A 25,958-nucleotide genomic window follows, 5' to 3' on the forward strand; every position below is an offset into this window, starting at 1 on the left:
TGCAATTTGAATTTTCTTTATTTTGATTCCAGCGCGAGCGCTAGGTATCGCATTTGTTTGTTTTCATTTCATTCTTCGTTTGGAGTTGTTGTCGTGAGCACCTCTGTGATTTCGTGTAACATTAAAGCAAATTTTTATTAAGATGCAGAGTGCATCTGATTTGATTTCAACGTGGTTCAGTGAAGATACTATAATGGAAGATTACAAAGATACTCAAATCATTGAGCAATTTGTGCAAAATGTTGAAGATTTTAGTTCTCAGTATGGCAGTGAAATAAGTGTGTCGTATACAGCATTCAATCTTCGTGGTCCGCCGTCTAATTTCCCTGATTACGGAGACTATCCTCAAGCCTTCGTTATGGTAAGCTTACGAATATTATAAATATAAAGGAATATAATTATTTATTCGTATGTAATAATTGATATTTAAATAAATATAACTGTATTTAATATTTTATTACTAATCCTTTTATTTAGAGAACATATGGACCTTGGTGGGATGAAGCACCTTCTTATCAAGAAGATTATACACCACAAAATAGTGGCAGAATACAGAGTCATGATTTTGTAGGTATGTACGTTTGTATAATTCTATACATATATTTGAATTACAAATCACCTAACTAAAACAAGTAATTTTTTTAACAGAAGTGTCATTCGAGAGAGCAGTATACCCTTTAGAAGTTGCAGTGTTTGAAACATTCAATCCAGGAGCTCTGGTGAGAATATGGGCTCTAGGTCCTACATCATGGGTATTGCTGTGGGAAGGTGAACCAGAAAACGTAGGAGATACACCAAGAATTTTCAGTCCTCCTATCAGAGAGGTCAACTTTCCCACACGGTATTTATAAACTTTAAAATTATATTTTATGAATAAGTTAACAGAAAATATTATTTAAAATGTACTAAGTTTTTAGATACATGTAAATAATTTTTTTTTTTTGTGTAAATGTAAAAATATTTATATTTTTTTAATACAGTTATTACAAAACAAAGATTTTAAGCAAGCAAAAATTATACTTAAATTTAAATAATTATAATAATATATATAAATATTATAAAAATGAAATGTATTTTTTTTAGGATTTTGAGACTAGAGTTCAATCACAAACTACTTCCATACTACACTGAATTGGACGCAGTCTTGTTGAAAGGGAAAGAGTCAACTAATTTATTCAAAAGAAAAAGTAATAGTGGATATTCATCCCCATTTTTTAAGAGAAGTCAACCGATGATTGAAAAAGGTTAGTAATATGTTTTGTAATTGCATATAGTTTTATTAATACAATTTTTTTTACAAGCTTTTAAAGTTTTTCGTTTTCTATATTTTAAAATTGTTGTAAGTGTTATGGTCAGGTTATACTTAGTATTGGTTATATATTCTACTATATGTGGTCATAATATCATTGTTATATGAAAATTTTAAGTAAATTAATTTAAAAATATAAAAGAAATATGCATCAGTATCAGTATTGATAAATTTATTTACTTCATCATTATTTTAATAATTAGCAAAGTATAAAGCCATGATCACACACATCACATTTACAAAAATGGTTTTTTCTTCCTCATTTGTAGGTTCTCTTATTTATTTTATGAGTATTTCATGTTTATTAGTAGTTTTTTATTCACTCATGTTCAAATTTCATTTTTTTTTTTTTGTACACTATACCTGTTTTGTCCCAATGAATACAATAATACATTGTTAACTATTATTCTTCCTTTAGTTTGCATATAAAAGATTTCACTATTGAAAAAAATGTATAGCTCTATTGTCCCAAATACACAATAGCTCCAGGTACTAATGTTCTTTTAAAAGAAAAGAGAAAGTGTAATAAATAAAAAAATGCTCCATACTCAATGGACTTCAGGATGGAAATTTTGTATTCTAGGCTCAGAAATAAAAAACATGACGGCAAAGGCACAAAACACAATCAACATCTGGTATATTCAGTTAAATGGTCTGTTTAATTGCCTGCATATCATGTAACTAGATTTGCTTCGCTTAATTGCCGATTCCTCGGTATTGTCGAGATAAAAAGTAGCCTATATACTACTCTGCATCTCCAGCTGTCTACATATCGAGTTTTATTACAATGAGTTTTTAGTTTTTGCTTGATAGAGTAATAAACGTCCACCCTCAAGAATTTTCGCATTATAATATTAGTAGGATACTCTTGTGTAGTAATTAAATGATAAGGAGTTTCTTATATAAGAGGTTAATGTTTAAAATTTATTACATCCGGCCTAAATTATCAAGAGCTAAGTAAATGATGTAATCCCGGTTACTATATTAAAAAATAAACGTGGCGTCGCTCCGTCACCGCGGAGATGAAGAATGTCGGGCTTTCCTGGCCCGAGATGAAGCTCGCCCTCTACCCCATCCAGGGGACATAGGACTTGATGATGATATTTAAAAATAATTATTGTTTGCTTGCAATAAAAAAAAATCGACTTTAATTACATGTACTAGTAATACAACTTAGGTAGACGAAAAAATAGTCAAGTCCTGCCTTATTTATATATTACTTAAAAATTACGGCAGATCTCGGTATGATATAATTATATAAATGTAAATGAGACCACATGGCACGCACCACTTTTTGACTAAAAAAGAATACAAATGGAGAACCTCCTTTTTTGAAGTCGGTTAGTAACGGTTCGTCCTTATGACAAACGGTTAACTTACAAAGACGACAGGGTAAGTTATTCAGGTTAAATGAAGAAAAAAAAAAATACTTCCATTTAAATTATATTGCAAATCAAACATAGGTATGATTTTTTTTTAAAACATTATTAAAATAAAAGGTTAGCTCCTAAAACTATTTAAACTTGTCACACTTCGTCAAAACTCCCCTCCTCTCCACATCGTGTGGCGCAATTTATGGATGGCCTAAGCCTACCTTATCTTCTACGTTAGACTCAATAACAAATATTTATCTAATTCTGCACGTACAAGGAAAATAAAATTCTATTTTTAAAACTTAAAAAATTAACACAAACTAACGCGGTTAGTAATTAATATGATTCTATAATTAAAATATAACTAAATTAAATCATACGTTACATATTTAAAGTTAGACTTGCAAGTTTGCACGTGACTATAGTTATTATTAGATTCGTAGAGATGACGTAAGGAGGATCATTGTTTTACTACCGTTTTGATGACTTCATATTGATATACTTTAACTTGCAGACTATTTTTATCAATGCCAAGTTTTTGCGCTATTAGGTACAAGTCCTAGCAGAAAAGTCAGTTGCTAAGTACATTAATAATGATATTATAGCCTAGGTTCTTAATAATTATAGTGGTGCTTTTTTACTTAGGCTATTTTATTTCTTAATAGGTTTTCGAAAACAAATGTACGTACATGTATATTCATTTTTAATATTAGTTCAGAAAACAAGAATTTTTTAACCGACTTCCAAAAAAGGAGGAGGTTCTCAATTCGACTATTTTTTTTTATTTTTTTTTTATGTATGTTCCATCAGAACTTTTGACCGTGTGGACCGATTTCGACAAATGTTTTTTTAATCGAAAGGTGGTGTGTGTCAATTGGTCCCATTTAAATTTATTTGAGATCTAACAACTACTTTTCGAGTTATACCTAATAATGCGTTTTTACTTGACGCTTTTTTCGTCGACCTACGTTGTATTATACCGCATAACTTTTTACTGGATGTACCGATTTTGATAATTCTTTTTTTGTTGGAAAGGAGATATTCCTAGTTTAGTTCCATGATAAGGAAACCAGGATCTGATGATGGGGTCACAGAGAAATCTAGGGAAACTCTTGAAAATCCGCAATAACTTTTTACTGGGTGTACCGATTTTAATAATTTTTAATTTAATCGAAAGCTGATGTTTATCATGTGGTCACATTTAAATTTCATCCGAGATCTGATTACAACTTTTGGAGTAATCTTAGATAATGCGTATTTACTTGACTATTTTTTCGTCTACCTACGTTGTATTTATTACTTGTCGATGTAATTGAAGTCGGTTTTTTTCGTTTGCCAGCAAACACGATTATTAACAAATATGTTGGAGTCAACTACTACCTACGTTCTACTAAGTTTTTATAAAATAAAATTTTAATAAGAATAGTAGGAGCATGTTCCAAGGACCTTGTTTTTATATAACGTATACACAAATTGAGTCACTTGAAGTAGGTATAGGATTTTGACGTTTGTAAGTCGAATCATGATTCGATTATCCGAGATAAATACATAATGTGCCGTATTTGATTTTTCAAAACACCTCGATGGTTGTAAATAGACTAGGATGAAAATTTTACAGTCACATTATGAAAATAGACCAAACGTGTTTACTCACTGAAAATACGAACATGACTCAATTTAAATTAGAACATTAATGTTTTAAAATTTTCTAAAGAAATGCGTATTTAATGTTCAGTTTCGTGTGAGTTTCGTCCATGAAAAAATTGTAGTTAGGTTTTTTCCACTGCATCAAAAGTTAATATGAGATTAGTGATATACACATAAATAACTCGTTATCGTAAGAAATCAAATATTAGCGATGGAAATAAAATTGGATTTTTTAATGTCTCACTGTAGTAACCTTGGCCGTAGCTGTCTTAACTGTAGATTAGTTAGCTGATTGCGTATTTATTTTCCTCTTTTTCATTGCGAAACCTATCTAATTGTATTGTTTATTTACAAAGATTTTTCCATCATATATATGTTTAATATAACTAGGTCGGAAACAAGCGTACTCACCTGACTGTAGGCGATTACCGTAGCTTATAGACGTCTGCAACACCAGAAGCATCACAAGCGCCTTTCTGACCCTATTCCAAATTCCCTCTAGTAGCTCTGGTCACCTTACTCACCAACAGGAACACAACGCTGCTTTGAAAGCGGTATTATTTAGCTGTGATCTTCTGTAAGGTCGAGATACTACCCCAGTCGGGCTGCTCAATTTTGAGCAGGAAATTTCCTGCTGTGCGCTACCTCAGTTAAAGATCCATCATATAATGTGAACTTTAAATAAAAACGTGACCGGAATAATGTGACACGTTGCGAGAAGTTTTCAAAAATTTATTCCAATACAGAATGGAATTTTCAACATTTTCTGTATAAAATATGAAATAATATTACCATATCATCACCTTCAGAGGTACACGATTCTAGATCATTCTAACACGTCTGAGATCGAGCGACAAGAAAAATAAATTTTATATAACCGTTTTGTAAAATATACCTTTGTATATAGGTAATTGCTTCACTTTTAAACGTTCACACTTTTCCCTTGTTATCAACTTTAAAGTGTCGCAATAGCTTCGTTTATTTAACTCAAGAAAAGCAAATTTCCCAATTTTCGTTTTTGTGTTTATATTGAAATGTTTTTTCTTCTTCTTCTTTAGGATTATTATTTTTTCTCACAGATGTTGTTGATTCTATATTTGTTTTTAAATGAAAGAAATATTTTTAATATAGAGTTTATATATTTAATTTTAATGCAAATATGCAATATTAAAGATCCGACTAAAATGATCACAACGTGAGTAGGCGGGGGGGGGGGGGGGGGGGTATTTGTATCTACTTTTTACAAGGGACTATTATTGATCCAATTTTTAGATAGAAAATTTGCTTTTTAATTACCTACTCTGAATATTTTTTCTTCGAAAAAGCTGAAAACAATAATTAATAAAAAAGTATTTTTATAGTGAAATTCACTCGTTTCATCGAAAATGTGTAATCGTAAATATTTCATATTGTTTTAGGTGTACTACTAAAGCAAGTTATAGCTTCGAATCTCCATGAAAAAGTTATGGAACCGTCAAACTTAATGCCAAAAGATGTAAATGTTGACACAGGTCCACCATTGGGAGATTTCCATCGCTTACCAGTAAGTTTGTTTTTGTTACTGCTTATCTTTATGTTGATATCGTTTATGCGAAGTCACATGCATAACGTACTATTAAATTATCTAGACAAAATTTGTATATAATTTTTTCGTACAATAACAAGAATTTTTAAAACCTATAATTCGTTTTTCGGTTAATTAGTAGCGTCGTATAGCGTGTTTCCGCTATTTTGATGGTATAAGATAATTTAAGTAATAAAACGTTTAAGGTTACTGTTTTTGCTTATTAGTCATTGTATGATGATTATAAGCCTATAATTAATATAGTAATAACCTTACTCAAGAGACGGGCTATTTACGGTGAAAATTTTTTGAAGTAAAATTAAAAATATAAATATAATAAAAAATATATAATAAAATTTGAATGCGTGACTAGAGCGTTACGAAAAGTGTGATCGGGCGAGACGAACACTTTTGATGGATATATAAATTAGTAAAGATAGAGAGTTACGTTTCGTAAGTTTTACTTCAGTCGTGTAATCTAAATAAAGCATACCTACTCGGTTTTTTTTTGTCTAATACTATTGAAGCTTGAACATTCCTGAGACTGAAACTACCTTGAAATTTTTATAATATTAGATCTAAATTATATTAGGTCTAAAACATAACGGTACGTAAGAAAAAAATTTTTTTTATGTTACAATGATTGTTAAAGTATGTTTTGTTGTATCAAATATTTATATTTTTTTTAACGATTTCCTCTAGCCCTTATCAAATTCTTTTTGGTTATAAATTTATAATTTTACCGTAGACTCACGATAAGAATGTCGATATTTCTGTTTGTAATTCGGTTAAATAGGTTATTATAAGATTACTAGCTGACTCGGCAAACGACGTCTTGCCGCTAAATGCTATTTAAAAATAGGGGTTGGGGGTAGAAGGTTGAAAATTTAGGGTTGTATGTATTTTTCAACGCCAAATCATAATAAAATAAAGAATTAATAATTTAACCTAAAAAGTAAAAAAAAAAAAATAGGGTGGACTACCCGTAACATTCAGGGGAATGAAAAATAGACGTTGTTCGATTCTCAGACCTACCCAATATGCACACAAAATTTCATGAGAATCGGTCAAGCCGTTTCAGAGGAGTTTAATTACAAACACCGCGACACGAGAATTTTATGTATTAATATTATATACCTATATATATAGTTAAAAAAAAGGTTGTTTAAGCCTTTTGCTTATGAATAAAAACTATGTTGTTTAATATTGTACGTAGAAATAACGATGCGTTTCACTTTTTCGAAGAATTTTGTATGTTTGTGTGGGAGGTCGAAAAAGTTTATCTTTGGGCTATTGTTTTAAAAAAAATCTGTGCGAATCAGTGCATTTAAGCATTTTGTTTTGTAGACTTTCAATAATAATAGATATTATTTAGTTTTACCTTTTATTGGCCCTTCGTTATTTTTTTTACGAATGGCAGGTAAGATTTTTTTTTTAATTTTTATTATTAGTCATCATGTCCCGTTAAAACCTTTGTTTTATTTTTCGTTTTGTTCTCTACACTATTTTATTATTTGTAATTTTTTTAAACCCTATTTTTTGCTTTCTAAACAATAACAAAGCAAAAGATAGCGGATATTAAGATTTTGCATTTTGTTCCCTTCTCAAAGGGAAACTTTTTCAAGATTGTATGATAACAATCACTAAATATAAATAAATATCTTATAACATACACACACGGTCGTCTGTTCTTATGGTCATAGGTAACAGCCGACTGTTATAACTATTTTTTTTTTTTTGATAAATTTACATATTTGTTTTCTTATATAAATACAAATATCCGGAACAGAACAGTAGGGACTACAAACTGCGTGATGTGCAAAATGGGCTAGACAAATTACTGTAAAAAATATATATATATATATGATATAAAGAGAAGTACTAAGAATCAAATTTGCCATAAAATCGTGTTTTTGTTTGATGTTAAGAAAAATATACTGTAAAAAAAATTTGTTTCAGTGCGAGACTTAGTCAGGCCGACTTGTATTTGCTCGGGTTCAATATTATAGGTGAATTCGAATTTTCACACAGACTAAATCAATACCTTCCCAAAAGATGATTTTTTTATAATGTCCAATCCCAAATGGTATACTTTTCATTATTATTCATTTTAAAATATTTGGACGAGTTTACTACAGTTTTGTATTGTTGAAATTGTATCAGATTATTCGCCATCAATTTTAAATATGGATGAAGACAATTTTTTTTATTATCTAGGAAAATAGCTAATCTTTCTGGAAGTTACCGCGGACATAGCTGATTGCCAAGAAACTTAGCTAAGAAATGTACAGTGAATCGTGACTGAACAATACAACCTGACCTAGCAGTCTATGACTCACGTTACAATAGACTGTAAATTATTCAATTGATACTGGGACGTACAGACGGTAAAAAAACGTGTTCAATTTGATAATGATATGAGATGTTAAAATCTATACTCGAAAATGGATATAATATGTTGTTTTAAGTGTAGGCTTCAATACTATTTAGAACTTATTGTTTCAATACTTACGTTACTGCAACTGATTTAAATGAACAAAAAAAAAGATCTTAGTTTGTTTCGCTACTTACTTTTTATATTAAAAATTAACATCCACCGGCTCTAAATGTCTGCCTGTCGTTAAACGTGCATTAGAATAGCATAGGCTATTTATTATTAGAACTACAAATCGACAGTCCTGTGACTGCCTAGTAAAGCTAGAACGTGGTCCGACGATGACGGTTTTTTTTTATGTATACATAAGCTCCATAGTCTGTGATACACTCATACATATATCACACTCTCACATACACAATCCCACACATTACATAACATCGCTACTTGTTATTGATATATACCTACTTACATCTGAATTTTGTTTGAGTTTTCAAAATCTCATAATTTTTTATATAATTAGATTACTTTTAAAAACGATTGATAGATAGAGTTTATGTACCCTAATCGTTTAGTGTTAGGCGAGATTTTATAGATACAGCACGATTTTACTACCAAGTAGTACTTATGGTAACAGTTCTACTTGATAATGCAGCTTTCTAAGCCTGAATAGAAAAATCTTTATTATGTAGATTTACAGGATGTCTATACTATTTATTGTAAACAAAAAACAAAAAAAAAAAATACTATGGGTAATATATATTATCTCTTGAAAAAATTGTAAGCTATGGAAAGTGAACTCAAAAGATCAGATATGGCAATGTTGATTTTTTTAATAAAATCAGTTAATAATGAAAGAATACACTATGTCAAAATTCCCTTTTGTTATAATATAAAGGGGTTTAGAAAGTTTTTAGGAACCCGACGTTTCTAGAGGGCTATTATGTCCATTATAAGCTTTATTACTGTCAGTTATACAGTTAGATAATATTGTTCACTGAACACCTAAAAAAAAAATAACAAATAAACAGTAACAAATGACAACAAAGATGTACAATGTACATGTAGGTTATATGTATATTATTCTTACATCATTTGTTTTTCTCACCTCTTTCCACTCTCACTCCTCGGTCGTCATTCTCATTCATTATATATTACTATTGAAAATGAAACGACATTATCTACTATACGTATACTAATTTATTTTATAAAAGCTTGAGAAACAAAAATATTCCCGTTATGTACAATAACTTGGTATTAAAATATTTCAAAAAACTATTTTTAAATATTTTTATAGTATTGTGATAGCCTAAGGTTAAATGTCAGTGCCAGTTAGTTATCTGCTATTTTAACTAGTTATACAATTTATATGAAGTATGGATGTCACCGTCTTGCCAATTAGTAGGCGAAATTACGAACAGATTTATTGCAACCGGTAGTTAGAAAACTAAGGAAGTCGATTAGTTTAATTATGTATCAAGGTGATAATTGCAATTAACAATAACTTTTCAGCGAACATGAAAAAGTTAGTTAACAATTGTAGGCAATGAATGAATATTACGGAATTTATTGCAAGGCGTATATTAAGTATTAATAATAATATTTTGTGATTAATATGTAGACAGATGTGACCTCACAGGGCAGGGCGTGATTAAAATAATTTTGTTTTTAGAGTTTATCTCTAAGATAAACGCATAAAATGTTACCAATCGTCATTCTAAACGCCTTATTATTGCCATTTTAGGACCCTTAATTGCTTTTTTATCCGCAATATATGGAAAAGTATGTGTCATAAATATAATGTCTACAATAACAACTTTTAAAATAGGTAAACAAATTGAATTAATAATCATATTTGTTTTTTGTTTTCAGGATGAAACGATCCTGTTAGTGTTCAAATATTTGGACATGCAATCTCTATGTCGCTGTGCACAAGTGAACAAACATTTTCGTCGACTTGCATCTGATGCTATACTCTACCGATGTATAGATTTAAGGCCATATTGGCATTGTGTACGATCTCAGGTAAGTTATATAATATAATTGCATTCTTAAGATTTATAATATAACATATTGTAATGAAATAAATCTTTAGGAAGGTACTAGTATCAAAAACGCAGCTATTACTAATTTAGGATGTATGTGATATTATTGGAATTTGTTGCAATAAAATTATTAATATAGCTGAGGTTCGATTTAACTATATAATTACGCTTCAACGACTATTTTTAGTACAAGTTCTTACATATCCTTCATTATGACATGATTGTATTGTCTATATTAATACGTGAAGAAAAACTTTGGGCTAAGATCTAGACTAGGAAAAACCGAATTAGAAAAACCAAATTATGGGGTTTTTGGGTGTGGAGGGCGGAGGGTGTAGGGGAATCTATACAAGGTAACACTGTCACACCTCAAAACCCCATGGTTATGGAGATATCCATGGTTAAATTTTTGAGGTTAGAAGAAGAATTTAAAACTATTATAATACCTTTGAGCTCGTACTGTTTGCATTGTGTGACAAATCTACACTTTTAAACAAAATAACGCGTTAGACATAATATTCTAATAAAATTAGTAACATTGCGTGCTAGAATATAGGTTTAGAAATTCGAAAAATACCCAAAACCGAATCGGAGCACCCCACTGTCCACGTGGTCTTGGTCTGTCCTACCCCTAGAGTGTTTTTTATGCCGCGGAGGCGCGGAGGGAGCGTGCTTTCGCACGCAAGGGCGGAAGGGCTGCACTTCCCGCAGCGTCGGAGCCAAGCGTTCCTCTAACTTTCGAAATTCTTCTTCTAACCTCAAAACTTTAACCATGGATATCTCCATAACCATGGGGTTCTGAGGTGTGACAGTGGTACCAGGGGTAGCGTCCCCCCCCACCTTCCCCCCACGGTCCCGAAATTCGGTTTTTCCTAATCTAAAGCTTTACCAAACTTTGCACCCCTTTTTACTAAAATTACGCCGACGCGACGGAGGAGTATGAAATTTGGCACACTTATAGTTTATATAGAGAAGAGGTGCAGAATGTGCATATTTTTTTTTAATTATGCATAAAAAGTACATTAAATCCACAGACATATACAGATACAGATATATTCCTCTTATATGTCTGTGATTAAATCAATAAATAAATAATAAAAAAAAACATTACACAGTACCATGTATTTGACACACGCTTATTATGCTTTTTTGTTGATTGTCAAAGTTTGTAGTCAAATTGAAAAAAAAAAAAAAAAATTATTTTTATTATTTTTTTGGTTTTCTTCAATTTAAATTTTTAATTATGGTCGAACTTTGTAATAAGCTAAAAATGTCAAAAATTACCGTCATTAAGTAATTGATCAACAATTATGACATTATAGTACTATCAGTGTGGCCACTTAGAAGAAATTACATGATCTTAAATGCTTGTTTAATTATTATCTTTAACTAATCTTATAGACATCATTTATAGTATTAATTACTTGTATACAAGAGCTTAATAAGCTTATATTGTGCATGTAAGGTAGGTAATTCATTATTTATAGTAAGGTGGTAATTGTATTTTTATGTTTTTGTGTTAAGGACATGAGTATTAGGTTTGGATGGTTGCCATACATTGTAAATTTTCTAATTTCAAATGATGTCACATAAAACAACCTTTAAAATGCATAATGAATTATTTAAATCTGATAGATTTAATCTGCCTTTTCAAACAGGCTACAAAATTAGCTTAATAAAAGGCATAACTGCTTTTATATTATGACGTCATGCCATACGTTTACTCACAGACAGCACAAAGGTGCAATATTTGAATATGTAGAGCGTGCCAGATTTTTTTCATATACCTGTAATATTAACATATATTTTATTTTATTTGTACAGGTACTCGTCACACTATCGATGAAGTGCAAATTCCTGCAGAAACTGGATTTATCCTGGTGCGGCAGTCACTGTATGATACAACCTAATTTCGTCGTGAAGTGAGTTGCTTCTACGGATTTTATTAGTTTTTTTTTTTTTTTTTAAATTAATTGTCATCATCATTTAAACAATGTTATTATTGTTAGATGTAATCATCTATATTTAATAATAACGTTGCTTAATGACTGTAATTATTGACTAATTGATTTAATTATGTAGATTTTTCTTGCCTTGTAAAGACGGTTAATCATATAATACTTGTAATATTATAGTATATTTTGAATTTTTTCTTGTTGAGAAATATGAAAATGAATAATAATTCTATTTTAAGGTAAATTCGTTAGATACGAAAAAAAAAAATGTAGTGTATTATAAGAACACATTTTTTTTTATTGGACTGATGAGTATTAAAACAATTGTTATATTTCAATATTTATTACATGTTTGTAAGATAATGTTGTTTCATTTACAGTTTCTTAAGACAGAGCGGGGCGAACTTAACACATTTGCGAATGAACTGTTGTAAGTTCGTTGACAACTCAGTGTTAAAAGCCATAGTTGACACTTCGTCTAATTTACAAGGTATGGTAAAACTTCTTGTCTTACTCTTGTATTTTAACCTTGTTTCCTAGACTTTTTACTATCTGGCACTAAAGTTTTTTTTTATATAATCGCCCAAGTATTCCCCTGAATGTTCAGTCGAATATCATGCAAACATATAAATCAAATTAGAATCTATAATTTTTTAACCAAATCAAAATTTATTTTACAGAGCTATGCCTACGCTCTGTGGTAAGCTGTTCAGAATGGTCGTATTTGTCGTCCTTGACAAAATTGAAAAGATTAGACTTGTACAGAACACATATAACAACATCAGCGGCTGTTGCTGTTGTTTGGTCTAATCCTGGACTACAGCATCTTAATGTTGGTACGTATAATAATAATAATGATTTATTATTTATTGTACATCAAATTTTTTTACTAAAACAAGAAAAGCACAAATAGATTTCAAACAAGTCTACCTATGTAGTCTGTACAGTATGTACGTACTATGTAGAGACTACCTGATAGCGATCGTTACTCATAGTAGGGAATATATCCGCCAACCCGCATTGGAGCAGCATGGTGGATTAAGCTCTGATCCTTCTCCTACATGGGGAAAAGAGGCCTATGTCCAGTAGTGGGATATTACAGGCTGAAGCGATATTTGACAGTACAATGGACTATAGTCGTCACAAAATAAGAGGCCCGTTTTAACATTTATCATCGAGACGTAAAAAGTAAAGTAACTCAAAGTAATAAATCGATTAAAGTTTGTATAAGTATTTGATCGATTTTATTATGTAACGTAAAATGCATTTGATTAAAATTCTGATCAGAAATTTAACTTAAACTTTAATATTGTAGGTAATTTGAAATAATACAACGGTACAAAAGGTTCATTTGTCTTTATTTTACATTTTTATATTGTTTTCTAATGTTTACACGAATTTTAATTATTTTAATGAGACTTTTTTTTTCGGATTTTATCGTGGTTTATTAGCCAAACTAAAATATTATTTACGGCTTTGAGCGCCAAGCTCTTATTTTTCAGTAAAGATAGTGATCTTACACAATATTTAATTACGATTAAAATAGAATGAAGTTGATAAAATTCAGTAATTAATTAGTTTCAACACTAGTATTTTTGTACCTGTTACGCTAACGGTTGCGGGTTCAATCCCCGCACAGGACAAACATTTGCATTGGCCATACAGGTGTTTGCCGTAGTCTGGGTGTTTGTGCAGTCCTTGTGGATCTCCCCACCGTGCCTCGGAGAGCACGTTAAGCCGTCGGTCCCGGTTATCACTTGTACACCTGATAGCGATCGTTACTTATAGTGGGGAATATACCCGCTAACCCGCATTGGAGCAGCGTGGTGGATTAAGCTCTGATCCTTCTCCTACATCGGGAAAGAGGCCTATGCCCAGAAGTGGGACATTACAGGCTGAAGCGTAACACTAGTATTAAAAAAAAGACTTAGAACGTAACTTAGTCGTAATAATTAGAAATTGCATGCAATAAATATTACTATATATAATTGATTGCACAAAATGAAATATTTTTGCGTACAAGCATTTCGCTTATTCGTTTTGTATATAAAAATATTGTAAAGTAAATGAATGAATAACTGTATTAAAAATAAAATAATATTTTCCAGGTTCCTGTAAAATGATATCAGCTATGGACGAAGTTGCCATCGCTCTAGGATCGAACTGTCTTGATTTAATGTCAGTTGATTTTTGGAAATCATATTCCCTGACAGCAGTCGGTATCAGAGCGCTAGGAAATTGTAAAAAATTGCAAGAATTGGACCTCGGATGGTGGTAAGTGGAAATTTTATTGGTATTAGTAATTTTTTGACTGGTCTATCTTTGCCTAGCTGAAGCTATAACATAAAATGGATAGAGGATTGACGTTAAATACTAAATTGCCCCGTTTAGCTATTTTGGTTTTCCATCTTAACTTTGCAGTAAATCTAGATCAAAGATTTCTATATTTAAGAAGAGTTATGGTCTAAGATCCGAGTCTAAGTCTCTTGTCTTTCATCTCTATTTAATCTTAGTATATTCAGTCCAGGATTTTTTAGGCAACCCATTTTAAATGCATTATCTAATATAGATACTATGTTTATTATAAAGTATGTTTCTTCTATTATCAGCTCGGTGAAGATCGACTTTGAATCTTCTACTATTAAAACATATTATAGGTAATGTGCAGCTACTATGGATACGCAATGTAGAAATGTATTATTTAATATAGATTCTACTGAAATGGATCAGCAAAAAAATTATTTAAATACTTAGTTTTTCGAAAGTAAGTCCATACATTACTCATCCACTGTAAACTCCATTATATATACATAATTACATACCTCATATTCATACATATATTGCATGACAGTCAGCGCAATTAACCTCACTCATTTCATTATTCATATTTAACTAAATAATTTTAATATAGAATAATAACTATTGATATAAATTTAAAATTTATTTTATAGAAATTGTAAAATCGTTTGTGCGATTTTGTTTTACATACCGATGCCGAAACGTTTTCACTTTTACTTTGTGATGTCAAAAACTTAGAAATTACAGTTTGATCGTTCGTGCTTGTACACTCGAGAGCATAGAAATCGCACACCCCTACATTTTCATTTTGACAGCAAATATTTTTCAAATTTAATGTTGTTTGCGAATACAACTTAAAATAAATTAAAATACACATTTTTAGCTTTCTAAAAACCCATTATGTATAGCCTTGACCTTCGAAATCATTACAATAGGAACAAAACAACAGAATGACCCAAATTCACTCGTTACAGGTAGCTCGGTTTGTAAGACTTTAAGCAGGTATAAAAGGTCAAAAAAAAATATTTTTTCGAAGACAATGATTTGTTAATACGAGGTATTGCCCCCCTAGCCTGAATAACCGCTTCCATTCGATTTTTCATTATAGAAATATTTTTTTTACAAACACTTGCGGTATGCTGTCCCATTCTTCCTTGATTGCGGTTTGGAGCTCTCTTAGACCTGTCGGTGGTGCGTTTCTTGCCCCTTACTCTTTTCTTTAGATCATCCCATAAGTGCTCAATAGGATTGAGATCAGGGCTTTGAGCAGGCGACGCCATAACGAGTATTTCAACCCCCTCCAAGTACTGGCGTACTATAGCGGCGGTGTGTGATCTTGCGTTATCATGCATAAAAACGAAATTTGCGCCGATAAATGCGGAAAAAGGCACAACATGTTATATCAGGATTTCCTCGATGTAACGTCGGGAAGTCAATCCCCCGATCGACGGTCGGTATCGGCCCCTGTGATGAACACAAGTTCAGTTTTCGCTTCCAGTGAAATGCCTCCCCAAAACATGCACGAACCACCGCCGTATGAGACTCGTTCGGAGATGCAGCACTGAGAAAAACGCTCACCACATCTTCGATAGACTCTACTCCGTCCGTCGTTACCATGGAGACAAATCCTGGTTTCGTCAGAGAACAGTATTGTCTTCCATTGATCCATTGTCCAATTTAGGTGATTTCGTGCTACTGGGGTCAATTTTGGGCCAGTTGCTGCTCTGTGCGCTATCAGGCCTCCTTCGGCTAGTCTTCTTTTAACCCTCCATCGACTAACTTCCACTTCTCTAACTTCCTGGAGTTGCTGTCCGAGTTGAACTGCAATTAACCGGCGGCTTCGCAGTGATGTCGTCACAAGATAACTCATCGGGCTGAGTTGTCGTACGTTTTCGGCCTGATCCTGGTCGCCTGGTAAAGCTACCAGTTTGTTGATATCGCTCGTATACACGTCGAACAGCATATCTGCTCAAATTTAACTGACGAGCCACTTGACTTTGGTTCTGTTCAGCTTCAATTAGTGCAACCACTTGACATGCTGCTTCCAGTGTGGTATCCATTTTCTTGTTCAGATTGATGACGTATTCGGTAAAGGACCTTTCTGACTGCAAGTTGAAATGTAAATGATGTCATTTCAATCATCCCTTAACCTTTTATATCTGCTCAAAGTCTTACAAACCGAACTACCCGAACGAATGAATTTGGGTAATTTTATTGTTTTGTTGCTATTGTAATGACTTCGAAGGTCAAAGCTACACATAATGGGTTTTTAGAAAGCTAACAATGTGTACTTCAATTTAATTCAAGTTGTATATGCAAAAAACATTAAATTAAAGAAATACTTGCGGTCAAAATGAAAATGTAGGGGGTGTGCGATTTCTTTGCTCTCGAGTGTATTTATACTATAAATACTAAAAAATTTATAGGTACTTTAGTTACACTTTTTGTCGAATTAATCATATTGATCTGGATATACCGTATGAAAATTGAGGAATATAATAATATTGAAGTACTAGACCCAGGGACAATTAATTTTGACAGGTATAAAAATTTTTATATGAATTATTATCTTACATATATATTTATATTTTATATATTATTGATACAAAAAGATTAATTACTTTGACATAATGCCTTTGATAAATCATGGAATAGATCAAGTGGAGGGATGTTATGAATATGACATTTCGGATATGGTAACGGATGACTAATTCTGTAACATCTGTAATCAATAGCATTCTGTGAAGTTGATAAAGCGTCATCGATATTGTATTGCTTGAAATGTGCCACTCTACCTTTTTTTTGTTTCTTATTTTTATTTTAGTAATATAACAACAACGAAACCATGTGATATTCAGTGGTTTCAGCCACTTTTGAACATCTTCGAACCAGCAGATGCGGATAACAGCAAAAAGAATAAAAAAAAGAAGAGCAAAGCGCGTAGGAGTGCTAATGCAAAATATTAGGGCTAAGAGAAAATTAAAAAAAAAGAAAGATTATTCCATAGCCTGTATTGTACGTTAAAAAAAATCAATGTACGATTGGATTTATTCTAGTCATTCAAATGGTTTGAACGATTGATAAGACGAACTGTCCTGGATTGGCTGGAATCAAGATATTGGAATCCAAAGCGCTTTAGTAGGTCTTCAAAATAATATTTGTACTTAATTTGTTAAACTGTAAATATAGAAGTGTATCAAACATAAAATTAAATCTTGTTTTATTTTGATTCTTTTATAAGTTTTATTTATTTTTTATTGACTTTTGCTAATTGGCAAAATCGCAAGCAATATTATAATGAAACTGTTTCATCAAGTTCCTTTTGTTTCATTTTTTACAGTCTCATATTCATAATTTGTTTTAGGTGTACATAATATATATTTCATTTCACTCATTCGCTTATTTCATTAATAAAACATTAAAAAAATCTTTAAATTTCATTATTTAAAACATTAAGATGAGTATTGTACGCATTGTATCATTCGGAACTAAAATCCGTGTAAGACTCTTATTGCGACCTCTGTTCTGTTGCGCTCTACGTTCTTGCTGAGTCGTAGTTTAGTTGTCGGATGACAGAATTGTGTTGGGATGTTTGTTTACATTTGAAATACATAGTTTGCTTTTTTAATTCATACATACATACAGATTACTTAAATTTCGCTATAAATACAACACTACTATACTACAGCACTATAATACAACACTTAACGAATGTCAAAAAATCATATTTACAAAAAAATAAGCTCAACTCAACACTAATAGTACTATCGATTATTTCTTTTCGTTCTCAAATTTGAAGATTGATTTCCTATGTTCATACAAACTCACCTTTATTTCTGTTATCCGACCGGCTTTTATGAAAATGTAGTTAATTCAGTTAAATAGTGTTTTTACTATGAAAGTTTTGGGGTAGTTCTGATTTCTTTCATTCTATACGTATTTTGGGGTTCTGAATCTGAATCTGAGGTTTGCGGACAATATTTGCATATTATAATTTGTAATATCATTAATATATGATCATAAGCAACGATATTTTAAGTTTTATTTTGTTAGTCCTACATTTTTTGATACTGAATTTTAATAATTTCGTTTTTTTTAAATTGTGTAGTAAACTAAGAGAAATTTATCAAAAAACAGCACTCTAATAAAAAAATAAAGCTTTGGAGTGTAAAAAATGGGTTTTGCAGAGACCGCTGAAAATTGCCAATTTTCAATTTGAATTTGTGATTTATAAACGATAACCTACCTTTGTCCTCTAGTGGATAATATAGCTCTAAAATACGATAGTTCGAACCGAAGTAGTTTTTAATAACCATCCTCATAGATTGAGTTACGAGAACGACGCGTACGCATCGTCACGTAAATACGCGTCATCAAAGATAGTTTTTAATAACGTCGTCTATCGGAACCCTATTGGGATCCGATAGATGGCGCTACGAGAACGACGCGTACGCACCGTTATAAATACGCGTCATCAAAGATAGTTTTTAATAACGTCGTCTATCGGAACCCTATTGGGATCTGACAGATGGCGCTACGAGAACGACGCGTACGCACCGTCATATAAATATGCGTCTTCAAGTATTACTCATTATATCTTTCTCAAATTTGAAAAAGAACCACAAGACAAGCATTAGAGTTTGATTAAAACAAGTATCATCAAAATTATAAACAGTAACCTGCCACGGCCCTTCAGTTGATAATATAGCTCACTGCGTTATACGACAGTTCGAACTGAAGTAGTTTTTAATAACGTCATCTATCGGAACCTTATTGGGATCCGGTAGATGGCGTTACGAGAACAACGCGTACGCACCGTCATATAAATATGCGTCTTCAAACATTACTCATTATATCTTTCTCAAATTTAAAAAAGAACCATAAGACAAGCATTAGATTTTGATTAAAATAGGAATCATCAAAATTATTTATAAACAGTAACCTGCCACAGCCCTTCAGTTGATAATATAGCTCACTGCGTTATACGACAGTTCGAACCGAAGTAGTTTTTAATAACGCCATCTATCGGGACCTTATTGGGATCCGGTAGATGGCGTTACGAGAACGACGCGTACGCACCGTCATATAAATATGCGTCATCAAAGATTATTCATTATATCTTTCTCAAATTTAAAAAAGATCCACAAGGCAAGCATTAGATTTTGATTAAAACAGGAATCTTCAAAATTATTTATATACAGTAACCTGCCACAGCCCTTCAGTTGATAATATAGCTCACTGCGTTATACGACAGTACGAACCGAAGTAGTTTTTAATAACGCCATCTATCGGAACCCTATTGGGGGCTGCTTGATTTGCACCACGTTTCGATTAAAAAAAGAATTTTTTTGAGGTAACATACCTACACAAAAAAAAGTCAGACGAATTGAGAACCTCCTCCTTTTTGGAAGTTGGTTAAAAATACAAATATCTGCCCAAATGTTAATCGAATTCGAGACCACCAACGTTAAGGCAAACTGAAATTTAAGAGGAAGAATAAACATGTGCTTAAAAATCTATAGATTTGAATTTATTTACGTTTTCCTATTTTCTAATGGTCATTCAGATCATTTTCGGAGTATCATGTACATTGTCATCATTCATTTCATCATCATCATTATCATTTATATCAATTCCTATTTTTGTCTTACCATATAGGTAACCACCACGAAGGTAAACTCGGCCCTTTAAAATCTAAAAAAAAATCCGAGTTGAAGTAAGCGAGAGGATTAGCAAGATTATTCAAATAGTAGCAGTACTAAAAGTTGTGTGGGTTGTCTGGAAGAAATGGCTAATTAGCCATAAGTCCGCCCATTGTACTTCACTGTCTGTAACTATCTTTATGCTTTGTTTGTAATATATTTGTGGTGTACAATAAAGTATAAAATAAATAAAATAAATAAAAGTTCAGTTGTAAACCCATCTCATGCCTACACACACAAACTAGACGTAGAAAATCATTGACAATAGACATATAAGTAGAGCACTATATCTATATAAAATAAAATGCCAAATATATGTGCATAACTTCGTTATTGTCAGGTCAAGTTTTGTATACAAGAAAAAAAAAATGATATAAACAAAAAAAAAAGCTATGAAATTTGCCGGCTGACATAGCACAATAGTATAATGTTATGCGGACCGTTCCAGCCTGCAGGCGGGCGGGTCGGGCGAGTGGCTGGCGGCGCTGGCGGGCGGCGAGCTGCGCAAGCTGTTCCTGGGCGCGCTGCGCGGCGTGTGCGACCGCGACCTGCGCCTGCTGCTGCCGCGCGCCACCAAGCTGGCGCAGCTCGACCTGCTGGGCGTGCGCGCCGTGTCGCCCGACGTCTGCGCCGAGTGAGTCCCCGCTCGCCTACCCCGACCGTCTCATCCGATCACCTAACTCGACCATCTCACGCGACCGTCTCACTCGATCTCCTCACCAAATTACCTAACTCCATCATCTCACCTCACCGCCTCACTCGCACACTTTTTACGCAGTGGAAATCTTCAAGAAGATGCCCGGCTCTTGGAGTAAAGACGGGTTATGTGTGATTCTTACCCACTAAAACCTCTGCGATGGCCGTCTTCGACACGAAGTTGGAGGAGCTATGGGATCGCTTGCACTCGAACACCTAACCCGATCGTCTCACCCGAACGCCTCACCCGAACGCCTAACCCGTCCGCCTCACCTCACTTTACCATTTTTAATCACCTTTCATTGAATTAAAATGCTTTCAAAACTGAGTAGAAGCATATGAAAAATGTTGTTCAAAAAATATATGTTTGGAAATGACCAATTAATAATTAACTCCTAATAGTATAATCAAAAACGTTTATCTTTATTTCACTTCAGCCTAACACGATCCACTGCTGGACACTCCATAAACTCGCGCCAAAAATGGCGTAAACTCATGTGCGTTGCCCATAGTCACCAATCTGGGTAGGCGGGTTGGTGACCGCAGTACTGGCTTTGTCGCACCGAAGACGCTGCTGCCCGTCTTCGGCCTGTGTATTTCAAAGCCAGCAGTTGGATGGTTATCCCGCCATCGGTCGACTTTTTAAGTTCCAAGGTGGTAGTGGAACTGTGTTATCCCTTAGTCGCCTCTTACGGCATCCACGAGAAGAGGCAACTAAGGGAACCACGCAGCAATATCTTTATTTATATTAAAAAAAAAGATAGTAAAATGAGCAGGATATTGCCCTCGTTTCTTTTTTGTTACGTTTTGAACTCAAATGAATTGATCTGAATATGACAGTAACATCCCACTGCTGGGCAAAGTATCTTCCTCCATATAAAAGGAAATTCGAGGTTTTTTTTAATGCTTTTCCACTTAAGACTTGCAGAAAGTTGTCCTAAAACGAGTCTATATCAATAAATAATACGTATCTTCGTTGGGTTGTTTTTTTTTCGTATATCGTAAATAATTTTTGATTTTGATATTCAAGGCACAATGCAATAAATGTTCTTAGTATACTAAGTTATCTTTAAGTGGAATAATATTTTAGAATTACAATATTTATTAATAATATTTTTCCCCAGCATACTGGCTGAATGTCGGGAGCTTAGGTTGCTGGACGTCAGTTTCTGTGATCAGATTCAAGAATTTCAGGTAACATCTATTCTACTATACTTCAATTCATATATATCCCACACCATTCCCATATATATATAATTGGAGTGTCTTTGTAATATTAAAATAACCGCTTTTTACTAACTCTTGTCTGTTTTTTTGTTCCGGCTAATCTCTGAAACGGCTGCACCGATTTTGGCGGAACTTTCACTAGCAGATAGCCGATGTAGTAAGAAGTAACTTAGGCTACTTTTATTTTAGAAATTTATTTATTTTATAACTCTGCGAAGTAAACAGTACCTTTTTTGTTAAATTCCACGCGGACGTAATCGCGGGCACAGCTAGGAAAAAAAATCTATTATTTCATATTATATTGAACAATTCTTATTTTTGCTTGAATTAGTATTCGTTAATTTTTTTAGATTATTTTACATTTTAAGATCATTTTCATCTTCTGAGGCCAGAATTTAGTATTACAGACTATGTAACCAACGAATGGCTTTTTATAATGTACTTATTGCTCCAGAGGCGGCTCGTGACATTTTTTGGTATGGGTTCACAAAAAAATAAACGAAAAACTAGAGCTAACTAAATGGTAACATTTATTTCATTTGTACAGAAAATTTATTCCGTCCATGCACGTTGCACATGAGCGGCGCTTCAGATTGGCTAATTTCTCATACGAAATCTTTTGTTTCACGCGTCGGCCTGTGTCGATGTTTCTCCTTCTCACTCATTGAATACAGTGCTAGGAATCGTAATAAACTTCGTTTTATAGGAGCACAATGGCTGGCGCTCCACTCGTCACAAATTGACGTCAAATGTACGCGTAGGTGTAGTTAATATAATATACTATTGTATAGGCACAGATATAATGTAATCTAGAGATTATATATAAGAATAGAAAATATAGATTTACGATTACATATGTAATTTTCGTGGGAGTATACTGTTCTAGCGCTCTTTAGGATGAGCCGTCTCTGCTAGCTTTTCTACCTGTGGCTTCGTCAGCACAAAATTAGGTGGAACATTGTATGTCTGTAATAGTACCGATCGGCATCAACGCTCTCTAAAATGTTTTCCACGTTTTCGTTTTTTTTTTTTTTTTTTTTTTTCATCGATGCTCTATTATTTTTAAGTTGATAGATACTTTTATTTTTATCAAATTTTGTGTGATTACCAGGTACACGAATGGCGAAAACAGTATCCGAATGTTAGTATTAAACGTTCTTTCCAATCAGCTAATCTCAACACTGCACCAAATTCATTGTTTCTAGTTCCAAGTTTGGAATAGACATGATATACGATTAAATTATAATTATTTACTAAGTATACAATTTATACTACATTACATTTTATTTATGAATAAAGTTTAGTGTATCGCATATAGGTATGGGATATGTAGACTGGTAAACTATTTCTAAAATATAAATTTTAATACTATGATCTGATAAAGTCAATGCATTTTTTATTAAATAGATCACGCACAGTCATAGGTAAACATAAAATTACAATATTTGATTTGTATTTTATGAAAATTAAAACTTAATCTTGAGTGATGTCATGTTTAATGTTGTAGTGGTTGAATCTATGGCAGGTTTTTGTACTGATTCAATGAAACAGTAAATCAATACATTACAATTTACATATCTCTTTAACAGGACTGATAAACTTGTTATATTCTTTTTACAATGTGTTTAATGTATGGCCCCAAAAATTATAGCATTTATGAAGAATGAATTGTCACACAATTTAGTATTAATACATAATGAATTTGAAGTCCGAAGTAAGTTTCCATTAACGAAAAAAAAAAAGAGTACGAGAAGAACATTTTATAACTAATAACTATAATAATGAATTTATTTAAATGCTAGTATTACAAATGAACAAACTATATATTTGAAATTAATACATAAATGTTGGTTTTGATGTAAGGTTTTGAATTATTATTAGGTAAAAAACATACAAAATGTAAACTGTGATTGATTACTTTGATCGTGATATATATCCATATACCAGTCATTTGATTTAATTAATATAAAATAATTTTATGTTGTTATTTTTCCTTAGAATTTTTATATATGAAATGAATGTATTATAAGTTTGGAAGTACGTTTTCGGGTGAAAATAAAATGTCAATATACATATAATGTCAATTGAGCCTAATGTAATTGAAGAAAGTAATCTTCTCATTTTAATGCTACTATCATAAACTCTTTATAGTTTATTCGCTTCTACTCTCGAATTTCATCGTTTGGTGATGAGTCTATCTGACGTAATACGGTATTTTCAATAGATAAAAATTCCTATACGTGTCAGATATTTTTATTAGCAACCTGTGAATCCAAAAGTCTTCGGTGCGACAAAGTCACCAACCCGCCTGATGACTGTGTGCAAAGCACATGAGTTCACGTCATTTTTGTCGCGAACTTGGGGAGACCTACGTCCAACAGTGGACTGCGATAGGCTAAAGTGAGTGAATCCAAAAGCTCTAATTTATTATTTAAGGTGAAATATCTGTTCGAACTTCCTACTGATACGTCTTGTTATGAATTTATGTACAAGATAAACTATCAGTAATTACTGAAACAAGCCCTTAAAATAGTCCTGACGTTCAACATTAATTGACAACCTATGATAAGATTAAAAAAAGTATATGCAATGTTCATACACACGTAATATATTTATTATATCTAATTATATGTTGAGTAATATAGTAATGACGTCACAGCTGCCTGCGAAAAATGCTTGTACCAAGATGCACTTTTTCTTTAGAATTATTTGATGCATTTTCTAAGAAAATATCGAAGTAAGACAGTTTTCAAGTAAATTGCGCTCAAATGTTACATTTTAATTACTATAATCTTTATAATCCAGGCAAGAATGGTAAAAAATTGTTACATATTTGTAACTTGTACTTAATGTGTTAATGATGTAAGATGTTAGGTGTCAATTTATGAATTACTGTCCAGATTTTTTATATACAAAGGCTGTTGATGTCAATTTCAATATAAAATTATATACATACGTATTTATATTTATATTTATATACATATATGTACCTTTTATTGTGTATTGTGGTACGACATGTACATTATATAGTATTAAAATATTATATATAGGCACAAATAATATTTAAAATTAGTTGTTTGACAGCTATAAATGAAATTGTAGTCATAAAATTTGCAGCAGTTGATATTTATAAGATGATGATAGTCAATTAATATTAAATGTAGATCTCGTATTCAAAATCATTAATGACTGATTTAGTTATAAATACAAGTTTCCTAGGGCTTGTTTATTAAATTTAAGGTTGATTTAATTTTTATTTTTAAATTTGTTTCGTTAATATATTTTGTACCACTACTTAGGGGAATAATCATCTACCATACCCTCCATCCCCATCTTAACTGAGGTAGGGCACAGCAGAAATTTCCTGCTCAAAATATGGAGCAGCCCGACTGGGGTAGTACCTCGACCTCACAGAAGATCACAGCAAAATAATACTGTTTTCAAGCAGTATTGTGTTCCTGTTGGTGAGTAAGGTGACCAGAGCTCCTGGGGGGATTGGGGATTGGGTCGGCAACGCGCTTGCGATGCTTCTGGTGTTGCAGGTGTCTATAAACTACGGTAATCTCTTACCATCAGGTGAGCCGTACGCTTGTTTGCCGACCTAGTGACATAAAAAAAAAATACCCACACGTAAGAAAAATAAAATAACCGTGTCATATACAACATCTTTTCGGTATCGTTTGGGTGTTTGTGTGTGACAACAGTATACAGACTATAAATTTTTATTACCAGTGATGAATAATTAAATATGAACGTAACTTCAAGTTG

At 32.3% G+C, this 25,958-nt stretch overlaps 1 protein-coding gene and 1 long non-coding RNA gene across 2 annotated transcripts; both read left to right on the forward strand.

Annotated features, from left to right (window-relative positions):
• LOC123656347 (F-box/LRR-repeat protein 4) lies at positions 1–24,169 on the forward strand. Its single transcript, XM_045592042.1, has 13 exons — positions 1–361; positions 478–571; positions 649–841; positions 1,084–1,244; positions 5,748–5,872; positions 10,140–10,292; positions 12,137–12,234; positions 12,648–12,757; positions 12,948–13,103; positions 14,376–14,541; positions 20,716–20,901; positions 22,088–22,157; positions 23,302–24,169. The coding sequence occupies exons 1-13, from the start codon at positions 143–145 to the stop codon at positions 23,410–23,412; spliced, it is 1,842 nt and encodes a 613-aa protein (XP_045447998.1). The 5' UTR covers positions 1–142; the 3' UTR covers positions 23,413–24,169.
• LOC123656348 lies at positions 16,947–17,773 on the forward strand. The gene is made up of 2 exons (XR_006743524.1): positions 16,947–17,106; positions 17,390–17,773. It is a non-coding gene; the product is annotated as an uncharacterized LOC123656348 (long non-coding RNA).
• Positions 24,170–25,958: the final 1,789 nt, after the last annotated feature.

Source organism: Melitaea cinxia, chromosome 9 (assembly GCF_905220565.1).
Source record: "Melitaea cinxia chromosome 9, ilMelCinx1.1, whole genome shotgun sequence".
Taxonomy (NCBI): Eukaryota; Metazoa; Arthropoda; class Insecta; order Lepidoptera; family Nymphalidae; genus Melitaea; species Melitaea cinxia.